Source organism: Larus michahellis, chromosome 21 (assembly GCF_964199755.1).
Source record: "Larus michahellis chromosome 21, bLarMic1.1, whole genome shotgun sequence".
Classification (NCBI taxonomy): Eukaryota; Metazoa; Chordata; class Aves; order Charadriiformes; family Laridae; genus Larus; species Larus michahellis.
The window spans coordinates 7227668-7241127 of NC_133916.1; the positions used below are offsets into that span (position 1 = coordinate 7227668).

General features: G+C 45.1%; 1 protein-coding gene and 1 long non-coding RNA gene across 2 annotated transcripts; one reads left to right on the plus strand and one right to left on the minus strand.

Annotated features, from left to right (window-relative positions):
- Positions 1–12: 12 nt before the first annotated feature.
- Positions 13–10537, plus strand: CAPZA1 (capping actin protein of muscle Z-line subunit alpha 1). The gene is made up of 10 exons (XM_074564675.1): positions 13–258; positions 4349–4412; positions 4675–4726; positions 5573–5636; positions 6480–6686; positions 7101–7180; positions 7608–7686; positions 8184–8255; positions 8880–8942; positions 9519–10537. The coding sequence occupies exons 1-10, from the start codon at positions 88–90 to the stop codon at positions 9657–9659; spliced, it is 993 nt and encodes a 330-aa protein (XP_074420776.1). The 5' UTR covers positions 13–87; the 3' UTR covers positions 9660–10537.
- Positions 2623–13160, minus strand: LOC141733790 (uncharacterized). The gene is made up of 3 exons (XR_012584397.1): positions 12994–13160; positions 4655–4797; positions 2623–3084 (listed from the first exon to the last, which is right to left on the minus strand). It is a non-coding gene; the product is annotated as an uncharacterized LOC141733790 (long non-coding RNA).
- Between the last annotated feature and the right edge of the window lie 300 nt (positions 13161–13460).

Here is a 13460-nt window from a genome sequence, read left to right on the forward strand (position 1 = left end):
GGGGCGAGGCCCAGCGTCCCCCCGGGAGCCCTGAAGGCCCCCGCCAGCCGCTGCGGCCAGCCCTGGCTCAGCCCGCCCGCTCCTACGATGGCCGCCGCACGGCGTCTGCCCACAACCAACAAGGCGCTGGCCGCGCTTCCGGCGCAGCCCGGCGGCACCGCCCCGTCGCTGCTCCCGGCATCCTCCGCGCGGGGCTGGGCCGGGCCCAGAGCTGCCAAAATGGCCGACTTCGAGGACCGGGTGTCGGATGAAGAGAAGGTAGGGAGGGGGCCGCTCTGCCGCGCTGGGCCGGCATCGCCGCCCCCGCGGGAGGGCAGCCTGCGGGGAGGCTCGCCCGGTGCCGGCGGGCCGGTCTCCCGCTGCCTCCGGGCGGGCGGGCCCCGAGGCCGGCCGGGCCGCCGCTGCCCGGGTGAGAGGCCGGCCGGGATCAGCGGTTATTTATCAGGGCAGCGCTTTGCATTTCCATTTCCTGACTGCCTGGGTGCCGCTGAGGCGCCTTGGCGCGTCTTGGTGCATGAAAATGTATATTCTGCATGGAAATATATTTTTCGGCTTTCTTTTCCCAGGACAGCAAAGTTAACGGCGGCTTTACAAGGTGCCGTGAAACCTGCTCGGTTCCAAAACTCCTTCAGAGCATGTTTCCACGTTATCTGCTTGCCGCAGCCGCTGACAGTAACTTTGATGTGGATCCTACAAATTACACTGAGTGGAGGGACTAAGTAGGAGCAAATAGAGCAATATTTATTTTAGGAAATGGCAAAATGAACAGATTGTTCCTTTTGTGTAGGAATGTGGAAAAAATGACAGTCTTACAAGCAGCACTGAGTTTCATGTAACAAATTAACAGGTAGTTAATAATCACTAGTTACCTACAAATGGTAGTTTAAAAATCCACCGCTACTCCTCCTTACATCATAAAAATACGACATGTAGCTTTTTGCTTTGTTCTTGAATGTTAGGGAGTGGGGCATTAAGGCTCATAGATCTTCAAGGATCCTAGAATTTGTTTCCTGCTTTCATTTGTCTCTTAAACTGACAATTTCAGCCTCATTACAGTGACATTCATTGTGAAACAAGCAGATGCAGCTTTAAAGGTGCAATTCATCCTTTAGTTAATATTTTAGATCACATGAGCATCGTTTGAAACGAGTACTCCAGGACAGAATTCAGAATAGGCCTAGAACTTTTATGCATATGTTTCATTTTAAGTCTGAGTTTACCAGTGCTTTAAAATAAAGCAAAGAAACAAATCAATAGAGCAACAAAATTAATTCATTCCACTTCCCCCCAAGCCTCACGGTTTTATCCTCTATAGGCATATTTTAGGTAAGCTCAGGGATTCATTTTGGTGTAAGGTCTACCCTGTTGTCTGCTTCAGTTCATTCTGCTGCTGTTTTGACAGCTTAAACTAATGGCGGAGCAGCTTCCCTCTCAGCTGCTTTCCCCATTTGAGAAAGGGGAAGTTGGTTTTGCTGGCGTGCTGCGAGCTACCTGAAATGGCAGCGATGGCCAGGAAGTAGGGCAGGTTGCAGAAAGTCTTATTTTTGTGCTTCTGCAAATGAACATCCTGCCGCTGGGCCGACACCACTTTGAAACAAGTCAACTCTAAAACAGCGGTTCAAATGCTTGACATTTAGAATCACTCCGCAGCCTGTTTCCTGCACTCCACTCCTGATTTCAGTAGTTTGACTTAAATGCTTTGTGTTCTGTTGCTCCAGAAGTGAGCACTTTTCACTTGCAGTGTTTGCTTTATTTATTGCTGGTTTTGTGATAACGCTTGATTGAAATGCAGAGTCCATTCTGTGTTGACTTAATTTCGTTCATCCTTCCAAGTGGAAGACTGTAAAAATCTCTCCAGTAATATTTGTTTTTTTCACAAGGATCTGTTTATGAGAATCTGTTAATCTAAAAGTCAACCTATTAAAACAGTCATCCCTTTTATGAGGGTTTCATGTACAGTACAATTCTGCAGACACAACATTGTTGCATAAATTTATGAGATACTACATTTTATGGCTTTTTAGGGGCCTTATTTTCTCATATGTTGAAGCACCTTACAAAAGGGAATCTGTTCATCTGTTCAGTTAATTTGCAGGATATGTTCTAGTGCAGTCCTCCCACTGAAAGGCATCACGGCATGAAATGGTCCATATTTGTAAGCGCTTTAGCATGGTCTGATGTGCCTGTACTAGCGCTTACATTTGTGCTTTCTTGGAAAAGCACATGCTGTCATTTCAGAAGTCTTTCAGCCACGTAGGGCTGGCTGTTGGCAAAGTCCACAGAGGATATAAAGCAGCAGTGTCCCTCTTAATTACTGCTAGGTTATCTTCATCACCAGCCAAGTTTCTTGTAGCAAAATTGACAAGATTATAGCAGCAATGTGTCCTAATTACAGTGAACATTTTTAAACGGGAAGAGCTATGTGTTTAGCATTGCTGTACATACCAGCCTCATCTAAAAGCGGAAAATTAGGAGAAAACAGTTTGACATTCTGTATTGTGTCAACTACATGAGTGACCAACTTTTTAGTTTTTCAGTTATGTTGTATAATTACTTAAAGCATAAAGAATGTATATATATTCTTTGAAATAGATGCTAATTTGGAAAATGATCTATTTTTATCTGAAGCTCAATCCAGTTAAGGCAGAGTTGTTACTTGATACTGTTGGAATAAGGAATATACCCTTTGTTTGGGAAGGTGTTTATTTCCTTTCATGGCTTGCTTTAAATCATTATGTGACAAACAATACAAACAATAATTTCTAATTAAAACAGGCAAGGCTCTTGAGAGAAGCAAGTTATTTCCAGCTCTGGCAATAATTCAGCTGAAGTAGTTGGCTGTATGCACGTTCCTTTGTTTTACTGTTCAAAATGAAGAGTAGAAAAAGTAATCAGAGTTGTAATGAGCACTGTTCTGCAGTCGTCTTCAATAAATGTCTAGTTGAGCAAGAAAGGCTTATTGCACAGCTTTGTTAGCTGTGCTTATTGGAAGAACGGTGACATTTTTATTATTCTAAGGGAGAGGTTTAATTTTGTGACATTTCCTCTTTCAAGTCTTCCAAGATGATTCTATTCCCTGTGGTCCTGTAAAAACCATAAAGGATTTGATTATGAAAACCATAAAGTCTTACTAGTTTCAACAGAATCAATACCTCGACCACCTAAATTCTAACAATGCAAGACATGTATGTTGCATTTCAGAACACAGTGCAGTGTTGTTACTGTTTAGAAGAGAATGGGTTTTTCCTTTTCCAGCTTCAAAGCTTGCAGATAATCAGGTATTTTCCTTACAGTTGGCCTTTCAGTTATTTTTTGTTTCACTCACAGTTCCACATGCCTTAATTCTTCCACTACTGTGACAGTTCGTGTCTGGACTACAGTGCAGTTTCCAATAATACAGTACTTCAAGATAAGAGGAGTGACGTGCCCCAGAATGGCACAGGTGGTGTGCCTGCTGCTCAGCATTAGAAGTGACCAGGGCAGCATCAGAAGACGATCAAGAAAATAAAAAATGAAAAATCACCTGCTGAAATATGGATGGTTTCATTTGGAGGCTCCGTCTGACCTCTCGAGTTCATTTTGGCACTTTCCATAACCTCCCCCATTTCTGTCAGTTCCCAGCTTTTTACTTCTCCCTACCACTTTCATCACTCTGAGCACATCAGTGGCTTTTCCAAGTCCACGAGGCTTAATTAACTCTGGAAGCAGTCCCACGGATGTTGACGTAATTGATTTACTGCTCCATTTCTAGAGGGATCAACCTTTCATCCTTCAGACGCTGTTTGCTGTGAGGGAGCGGCGTCTCCTTCAGCCAGTCATCAGCAGCAAACAAGTTGCATCACAGGAATCGCGCTGCGTGTCAGACACACCTTAGCTGTGTGGTTGTGCTGTAGGTTACCACCTAGTTAGTGTTTCTTTTACTGCAGTGTTTTCTTACTCCCTCTATACCTTGGCATTTAGGTTTCTGCTTACTAGCAAGGATCAGGAAAAAAACATTGTTTAGGAATGTCCCCAAGAAGAGTGGCTAGCCAGCATTCCTATTCTTTAAACAGGTTAGTACTGTGCAGGTTGAACAGTTCCCATTTTTGCAGGCGCCCTGTGAAGTTTGCATTTCTTCCTGAGTGCATTTGGAATTCCTCTGCTTGGTTACATTGAAAAAAATCTGGTCTTAGAGACTGACTGTTTCCATTTTGACAATGCATGTCTAGATTTCTCCCTAAATCTGGCACTTCCCATCACTGTCTGAGTTGATTTTGTTGGTGAATTGCTTCAGCGTCAGTCGCAGTGTGTATGAACTCAGTAAATTATCTTCTGTCTTTAGTTTAATGACTTTTCTCCTTTATTGTAGGTGCGTATAGCTGCAAAATTCATCACTCATGCACCCCCTGGAGAATTTAATGAAGTATTCAATGGTAAGTAAATAAGGAAAAATGATAGGTGGTGTTTTCTTCACATTTCATCTATTATAAGAGTCTAAGGCTGTGCCACGATATACTGCTTGTAAGGTTAAGAAGTGGTGAGGGAAAAGCGTGCTGTCATTCTGTGACTACATGTGCTTAATGAAGTGATTTAATCATTTTAATGTTTGCATTTGTACACTTGAAATTGAAATGCATAAAGAGAAACATTTGATCAAAAAGATCCAGTAACCTACCTGAACTCTCTCTTCTCCAGATGTCCGGTTATTGCTCAACAATGACAATCTTCTCAGGGAAGGCGCAGCACAGTAAGTACTAGTATTTCAAACACATGTCAGATTACCATCAGAGATGCGTGTGTTTTCTTACACCCATAATTCTGCAACAAAGAAAAACGTTTGTTGTATTGAGAGCAATCTTCTGCAATTCCTAATCTCCCTAACAAAATACATAACAAAAGGCATGGATTATTCTTTTTAAAAGCCCTAAATTGGAATTTGTGCTGTAGAGGCCATATAAAACTGACAGGAAGGCACTCTGACAGAAGGTTTAACTCTGCAGCAGCAGGAATGTCTGATCTTGTTGAAGCATGATGTGTAAAGCAAGGGAGGCCTGAAATACTGAGTAATCCTTAGCCGAAGTTTAGAAAAAGGACTGCCCTCAAAAAAAAAAGCTTTCGAAATATCTCCTTTACTTGCATTGACTCATTAGAAGGTGCTTAAAGGTTATGCATACAAGCTTTTTGATATTAAGGTTTTACTTCAAGCTAGGTGACATGTCACTCAGCAGGTCTTCACATAAGAAAATTGTTGTAAATATTAGTCTGCTAATTTGTTTACCTTGCTGCTGTCTAAATTGTGGCTGTGGTGTTCCTGTTTTGCCTTGGCTTGCTCATATTCCCCCAGGCTGCCTGCTGTTCTACTTTTGAACTCTGTACTTTCCTAATCATCACTAAATAAACCTGGCGTTAGACCTGGGTTTTTATAGCTATCATCAGTAAAAGGTATTGAAAAATCCTTTAAGACTGCTCATGTGTATTATTTGCCAAATTGAGTTGAAATTTTCTGTAATGTAAATCACACCATGTACTTATTCTTGAGTCAAAATAAATATGCACATACAGCTAAAGTTCATGTTATTTTAATTCTTAACAGTGCATTTGCACAGTATAACATGGACCAGTTCACTCCGGTGAAGATAGAAGGGTATGATGATCAGGTAAGAGAAAACTTGTTACACTTGAGGTTTGTATTACTACACTGTGCAAAAACAATAAATATGTTGTTTCTTTGAGATCTTGACTAGTTTTGTTCTACTCAGAAGTTATCACCGCTCCTCCTTTCCCCATACACCATTATATCTCCAAACTTGCATTCTTATAGAAGTAGCATAGGTGAAATGTTCTCTTAAAGTATTGTCTGATACTGCCTAGTAACTCTAATTCGTTGTTCCTTGAGTAAAGCTCCTCCATGCTGTAGTAACTGGAGTTCTTCTTAGAGTATGAATGAGTAAAGATTACTGTGTATTTAAAGCTCACTTGCAACTCCTTATATTGCTGCCAGCTTACAGTTCTTGCTGACAACTGGTAGTAGACTCTTAATAGGTGATTTTTTTTATTTTCTGCATTTTTAGTCCGTTCCCAGTTACTCTGAAAACATATTGTGTCATTGATTGTACCGATCCAGTCTATGCCAGCAAAAGAATAATTTTTTTGAGAACAAGCAGCAAGTCCTACAGCAGATGGAGAGCTGGCCTGACTGTCTGTTCTGAGCCGAGCACTGACCTCGCGTCCCTGGTGTCCCACATATGTTCATGGGAGGCAGGCAGTTTGAAGAGGGCTGTCCATAGAAATAGCTTTGACAAGGGAAAGTTATAGTACTTGGCCTCGCTACATCTACTCGTGGTTGAAATGATTACTGACAATCCTTGTTTATTTATGGATATTATAGCTCAATGAAAGAATCTATTGAAACATTGATATCTCTTCAATTAGTCAGGGAAAACGCAAAACGACACATTTACAGCAGCATAAGTGTATCTTCGTTTCAACTTCTTTTGCAGGTCTTAATCACGGAACATGGTGATCTGGGCAATGGCAGATTTTTAGACCCGAGAAACAAACTTTCTTTTAAGTTTGATCATTTAAGGAAAGAAGCGAGTGACCCCCAGCCTGAGGACACAGAATCAGCTTTAAAACAATGGAGAGATGCCTGCGACAGTGCATTGAGAGCTTATGTGAAAGATCATTACCCCAATGGCTTCTGTACTGTTGAGTATCCAATTGTTTCACTACAGTTCGTTGCTCCATGTCAGTCAGTCCCGTGAGCCGACTTGGTGCTGGGCAGTGCTGTTGGAGTTCTCCATCCTCACTAGCAGTTCTGCTAACTTTGGAATCACACGTTCCAAAGAGGGGGGAAATAGCTTAGCATGCCCACAGGGGTAAAGATGTCTTAGAGGTTTTTTTCTTCATAGTCCTGACTGTCAAGCAGCTTAACACCTGCCGTTAATAAAAAAGAGGCATTATTTGCACATTTGTGCAAGTGGAGGTGTTGGACAACGTAATTAGTGGTACATGTCCCAGTGAGATACCACAATAGCAAGCCTCCACAATGCTGCCAAGAACAGAAATTTAGAATGGCTTTCCTCAGTTCTGGGCCTTTTTAACTCTTTTTCTAAATACAGGTTTATGGTAAATCTATAGATGGGCAGCAGACAATTATTGCCTGTATTGAGAGCCACCAGTTCCAGCCCAAAAACTTCTGGTAAGACCATTTCAACATAGTCTATTTTCTTCCTTTACTAGTCCTCAAACCAACCCATGCTCTATGTCTTCTGACACAGTCTGAAGGGCAAGCAGTCTTGGGCTTCCCCAGAAGCTCTGCTTCTCATTCTGTAGTCTCTTTTCCTTGCACCCCCCTGGGTGTGTGGCTCAGTGACCTATCCAGAGAGGAGGGCGTTAGTGGAGTTAGATACTCCCTTACACGTGCCAGAATACAAGTCCACTGCAGCTAGCCTGTACTGAAACTGCGTTGTATTCAGCTGCGCTCCCGAAATTGGATTCAATGCCACGTAAAGGACTGTAATATTGGTCATAAGACAAAAGCAGAAACAACCTCCTTTTGTTAATTAGGTTCTTTTTGTTGTTAGAGCTTTTTGGAAATACAGTTTTCAAGCTTTGATTGTTTTTAGGAACGGTCGCTGGAGATCAGAATGGAAGTTTACCATCACACCACCAACAGCTCAAGTGGCTGCAGTGCTCAAAATCCAGGTGAGTTACTTTTTCTGGCAATAACAGGAGAAGCTGCATTCTGCTTCTCTTACACTAATGCATTCAACTCAGAATGAGATGCTGAAATACAGCCGAGATGTTCTTCTCAAGTCAAGATGCTATTAAACTATACAATTCAAGAAACTCATTGCTAAAACTAGTGTTTCAGGCATAGTCTACAGTCTGGCCTGCGGCTTATTATCTAGCATTACCCTATTTGCCTCCACGTCTGCTTCACTTTATAGGGCTAAAACCTATTTCATGAATTCTTTTATAATTGCTCTTATTTCAACTCTAGGCGTTTACTGCATTAACATAATCTTGAACAGTCTTGACAAAGAATGAAACCTTTTAGAAAATCCATCCTGCTTTTAGTCTCCACGTAAGCAGAGAAGACTGGCACAACGATGCTGTTGTGCCATTCTGATAGCATTTGGGGGCTCTAGGGATTATGAAATGAGTGTTAATGATAACCTGCAATTTGTTTCTTTGTTCAGGTGCATTATTATGAAGATGGCAATGTTCAACTGGTTAGTCATAAAGATATCCAGGACTCTGTACAGGTTTCAGTAAGTATGCTAAAAGATCTTTTTATGATAAAGCAACTATTTTATTCCTTAAACGTCTCATGAAGCGTACACTTCCATGACTGCGTTCTCTTGACTTTAGAGTAGTGTGATTTTAGGGCGACTCGTCAGTGGTAGTTACAGTGTTGAGAGTCACGTGGGAAACCCAGATTCTCAATTGCTTAAAGCGAGACCGTATTAGAAAGTACAGTCTCTATTGGAAAGCTTATCTTAGGAGTTTCAGTTTAAGAGGGCAGAATATGCTTTTCTACCTATGTGCACGGGCAATGGGCAGTAAGAGCGGTGTACCAAGGGAAAACAAGTCCTGCAGTACAGTAGAGGGAGCAACAGTCGCCAAATCCCTAACCTACACCACGAAGCTCTACTTGCCTTCTGCTCACTAGGGTGCAGCCCTGTTTTGGTTCGGAGCACAAGCCCTAGCCAGGACGTTCCTCTGTCCTGACCCTCGCCGAGACATCCCTAGAAAGGAACCCAGCTACAGGCATGAGGCAGAAGCTGCTGTTGTCCACTGCATCTGTACTCAGCCTACCATTTGAGAAGAAATCTATTGTATAACTTTTGTAAGTTGCTCTTAAACATATAAACATTTCTTTTTCCCCTTTGCAGAGCGATGTGCAGACGGCTAAGGAATTTATTAAGATAATAGAAAATGCAGAAAACGAGTACCAGGTAAGATTAGTGGTTGTTAAATAAATACGGTGGAATCATAGCAGTCTCCATTTACAGTGAATGGAAACATGGAAAATTGGCCTCTAATTCTGTTTCTGGCTGAGTCTAGTATTGACCGTAAGAATTACTTCGAAAAGGGCAGTAGCATTTGCTTAAAGAATATAGTTGTAAAGCTATGTGTAATTAATAATCGGGTTTACTGTATAGTTATTTTAAAGGGTTACAAATGATGCCTGGAACAAGCACGGAAGGGGAGTGGGTGAGTCTAAACGTTTTCCTCTGTGACAGTTAAAAATCCTGAAGAGGAAACGTGTGTGACAGCTTTTGACGCTGTCCCAGCCCGTGCAAGGAGACTGGGCACCGCTGTGTCAGTGAAACGCTTAAGGAGACGCTGCTACATTCACAGGGGATTTTAATAGAAGGCCCTTTACTTGCACACACACACTGGTGACCGCGTTATTAAATTAGTTACTAGTGTGCCTTTGCCTTGGAGAAGGGGTTTTGTGGCTTTAACGCCACCTCGCACTTTCTAGAGTGTCTTATTACTGCCGTAACCGAAGCTCCCTGCCATTGCAGACAGCGATCAGCGAGAACTACCAGACCATGTCGGACACCACTTTCAAAGCCTTGCGCCGGCAGCTGCCCGTCACCCGCACCAAGATCGACTGGAACAAAATCCTCAGCTACAAGATTGGAAAAGAAATGCAGAATGCTTAATGCAGAAATAAGGAGATTTATGAAATGTTTGTGTGCAAAAAACAAATGTGGTCCTCTGCCAAGTAGATGGTTTCTAAACCAGTGCAGCATTTTTCTAGGGCTTTCAAAGTTAACAGGTTTTCTAGCCTCAAAGAGAACTGTGGAACAAATAGCGTTGTCTTTGTGTTTTGTGTTTCCTGCCGCATAAACTTCCTATTGTGACTGCATTTACTGATCGGTCGTTTTAATTAAGCCATGTTCATGGTTCAGAAGTATAGCTGTTTTCAATCACTGATTGTACTGGTTGGAAAACTTCCTAGCTGGAAAAGCCCTATAATAAATAGAGCTGAGGGTGCAGAGCATTCCCTTCACCCCTCTACAGCACTCCAGGTACTCCAGTAAGTCTGTCAGATCTGCCAACAGCTCCGGGCGCTATGCTGCAAGGTGTAATAAATGCGAAAGACAGCAAGTCCTCGTGTATCCTTGTTACTGACCTCCACAAAGCAAAAAGGCTGCAGGTTTAGATTTTACTATATGAAGTGAGTTTACAAGATTCTTTACAGAAATCTCCACACAGCCAGCTCTTTCAGGGACATAATTTTTTTTTTTTTAATCTGAAGATTTGAGCCATGTTCCCAAAAAGTGAACATTTTTGCTCTTTCCCCCGCTCATGTATGTACGGTTATCAGACATCTGCATTTTTGCAGAACTACAAGTTCCTGTGTTGAATCACTGCTGATCCACGTAGGCTGGATGGTGATTGAAAATGCAAGTGTCTGCAGAATAATAGGTATGTTGTGCTTTAATGCTTTGTGGCAGGTTCATGGAATTTGTATCACAGGTGTATGGATGGATTGTGTACAAAATAAATAAACTTGCACCAAAGTGAGAGAAAAATATCTTTCCATTTTGTCTCAATTGTGGCCGGTTTCTTGTCATACTTAAAGGGGATTTGGGAATTAATCTTTTTGTTGCTCTCTAAATCCTTGCTCTATGTTACTTGTTGTTTCTGTAGGATCAGAAGTAACAGTCCTACGAGTGTCTCTTAAGGGGAGGCGGGAGGGGCGCGTGTGTCCCTTTCTTGGTCAGGGCACGGATTCACTGCGGGACGACTCCCTGTGATGAGCTCCCGTTGCTTTGTTCGCGCCTGGTTCTCTCTGGGCCTTCTTGCAGGTTCTGGTTTTCAAACTGGCTTGTGTCTTCCTACTTTTAAACATACAAAGGGGTTGGGAAAACAGGGATGGGACTGCCTGTGCACCGCACTTCAGGTGTGTAATAAATAAAATCATGTTTGTTAATCAAATCAGGCTTTCTTAAAGGCTGGTGAAAAATTACAATGTTTTGACCCTTCACATACTTAAATCACAGGCATCCGGTGTGCTATCTGGTGCGCTTTGACACCTCAATACCTAAATCACAGGCATCCAGTGTGCTATCTGGTGCGCTTTGACACCTCAAGGTCTAAATCACAGGCATCTGGTGTGCTGTCTGGGGCACTTTGACACCTCAAGGCCTAAAATCGCAGGCATCTGGTGTGCTTTAACACTTCAAAGGGAAGAGCTAAGTTGTGCGATAAGCTGAAAAGAGTCACCCAAAGGACACCGATAAAGATGAGGAGCCTTCAGCCTCACGACCACCAGGAGGCGGGACAAGACCGACCCCCTAGCAACACGTCGCTCAGACACGGAATATACCAGGATTGACACATATACGGGAACCAGAAGAGTATAGAATCAGCTACTTTCGGGAAGTGGGTGCGCGCCGTTGGCGGAGCAAAGACTCCCTGACTGCCCAGCGCTGTTTTGCTTGCTGCCGCTTGCTTAATAAACTAATTTGATTAATTGGACTGGTTCCTGTCAATTATTGGGCCACCATCTATAACAGGTGTTGCACAGTAACACCACAAAATACGCGTGTCTGTCCTCTGTGGGAAGTTTTGTCTAAATAAAATCTATTTGTATTTGCTGTGGAGACTGACCGTTCATCCCACAGGCATCCTGTGTACCAAACAGTCCAGTAGAAATACACCAGTCTGTGTTAACACCATTGGTGTCTGTGCTTTCACGGTCTGGCTTCTGCTAGCTCCCGAGGAGGCCCATCTGCAGGTCCCAGCCCGAGAGCAGGGACGGCATCGCCTGCCGACCCGCGGGTGATGCTCCCACCCTGGTGTGTGGGGCAGGGAACGGGAGCTCTAAGGACTTCCCAATTAAAAGAACAGCAGCCACACAGCTCTAAAGCAGCGCTTCACCCCAGGGAAAACAGCAGAGGGGTTACTGCGCTCATGGCCTGCGCCTTGCTGTAGCGCCCACCTCACCTCGTCTGCCCGGGTAGAGGCTGGGGAAGCCCCGGGCGCTGGGCGTCTGCGCGGGGCGATTTGCCGGCTGCGCTGCCCAGGGCTGCTCAAGGACGGTGCCGCTGCCAACCGCCGTTTATAGAACGGGTTCCTCCCCGCCCGCAGCGCCCACGGGAGATGAAAGTGTATGTGGATGAACACCTAAAGTGCTGTGGTCTGTGGCCGTGGTCCCATCCCAACAAGGGCTGCAGCAATTCCAAGAATGTGAGGCTCAAGCAGGGCCAAGATAAGGCTGTGCGCACAAAGGGCTTTTATCTGCCTCAAGGCTAGTCTTTCCCCACTCCAGGCTAGCTGCAAGTACCTCACTGTGCTTGTTCCAGCCTTAAAACCGTTTCTATCTCTTTGTCCTTCTCCAAATCTTTAGCTAATCATCCTTCAGGCCGACTTGTTCCCTGCCTGCCTCCTCACCCTTCTCCCCCGCCAGCCCTCTCTGCAGCTGGCTGGGCTACCCCAGCCCCAGCCCCTTCCCACCTCCTCACGGGGCACTAAGCAAGTGCCAGCCCAGCAGTGACACATGCCCAGAGGCATTCAAATCCCTAAAGCCATCGCCTATTGTCTGCTGGAGACCAGAGGCTTCAGTGGAGACCAGCTCCAGAAAAACGTGTATCCTGGGCCAGCTCCCTGAAAGCGTGCAGAACTGGAAGCCTGACCCCAGAAGAATTACAGCGAGCAGCCGGAGCAGCTTGGCAAAGGCAAAGCCAGCACAGCCCAGCGCCGCGGGACGGGTCCTGCCCACCCAGGCAGCAGCCAGGGTACCCAGCTGCCCACTAAGAAAAGCACTTTCCTACCTGTTTGCAAGATCAAAGCTTAAAGCTCCAGCTTTACACGCAATACATGATAGAACAACTTAGACACAACTTCTCCAAAGGCAACACTCCCATTTTTCAAGCCTCAGAGCCCTCACACAACCTGCCCAGGGCCCTACACCACCAGAGTCTATCAGCCACCTCCAGCCATGGGGAAAAGCCACCTGAGCTCAGGTGGGGAAACCAGCAGACTTACCCCAACGTCCCCGGGCCACAGACAAGGCAAAAGCAGCACCGGGAGCTGCCGCAGGGTCTGGAGCTGTTTTACAGGAGCAGGTCAGGGATCACCACCCCAGGAGGGTGAAAGCGCAGGAAACCAAAGACAGAGACAAACACAAGAACCAGCTCTCGCTGCTGCTGCCGCCCTCTTTATACAGCTCCCGGAGCTCATCCCCTCACCACTGGGTGCAGCGATGCAGCGCACCTGGGCTCCCCTCCGGTCCCGGCAGCAGCATGGCTGCGAGCCCGCAGCCCCCGCTCCCCGCCGTGGGGACAAGCAGTGCCAGGGCTGGGGGCCTGGGGGGCACCACCCAGCCCAGACCCCCGACACCGGACAGCTCGCCCCCCCCCCGGGCCCTGCAACCATCACCCGATGGGGGGGACGCGTCCATCCCTCCTGGGGGAGCCCTGGGGGGGACGGGGGGGAAGGGGTGTGCACCCCTC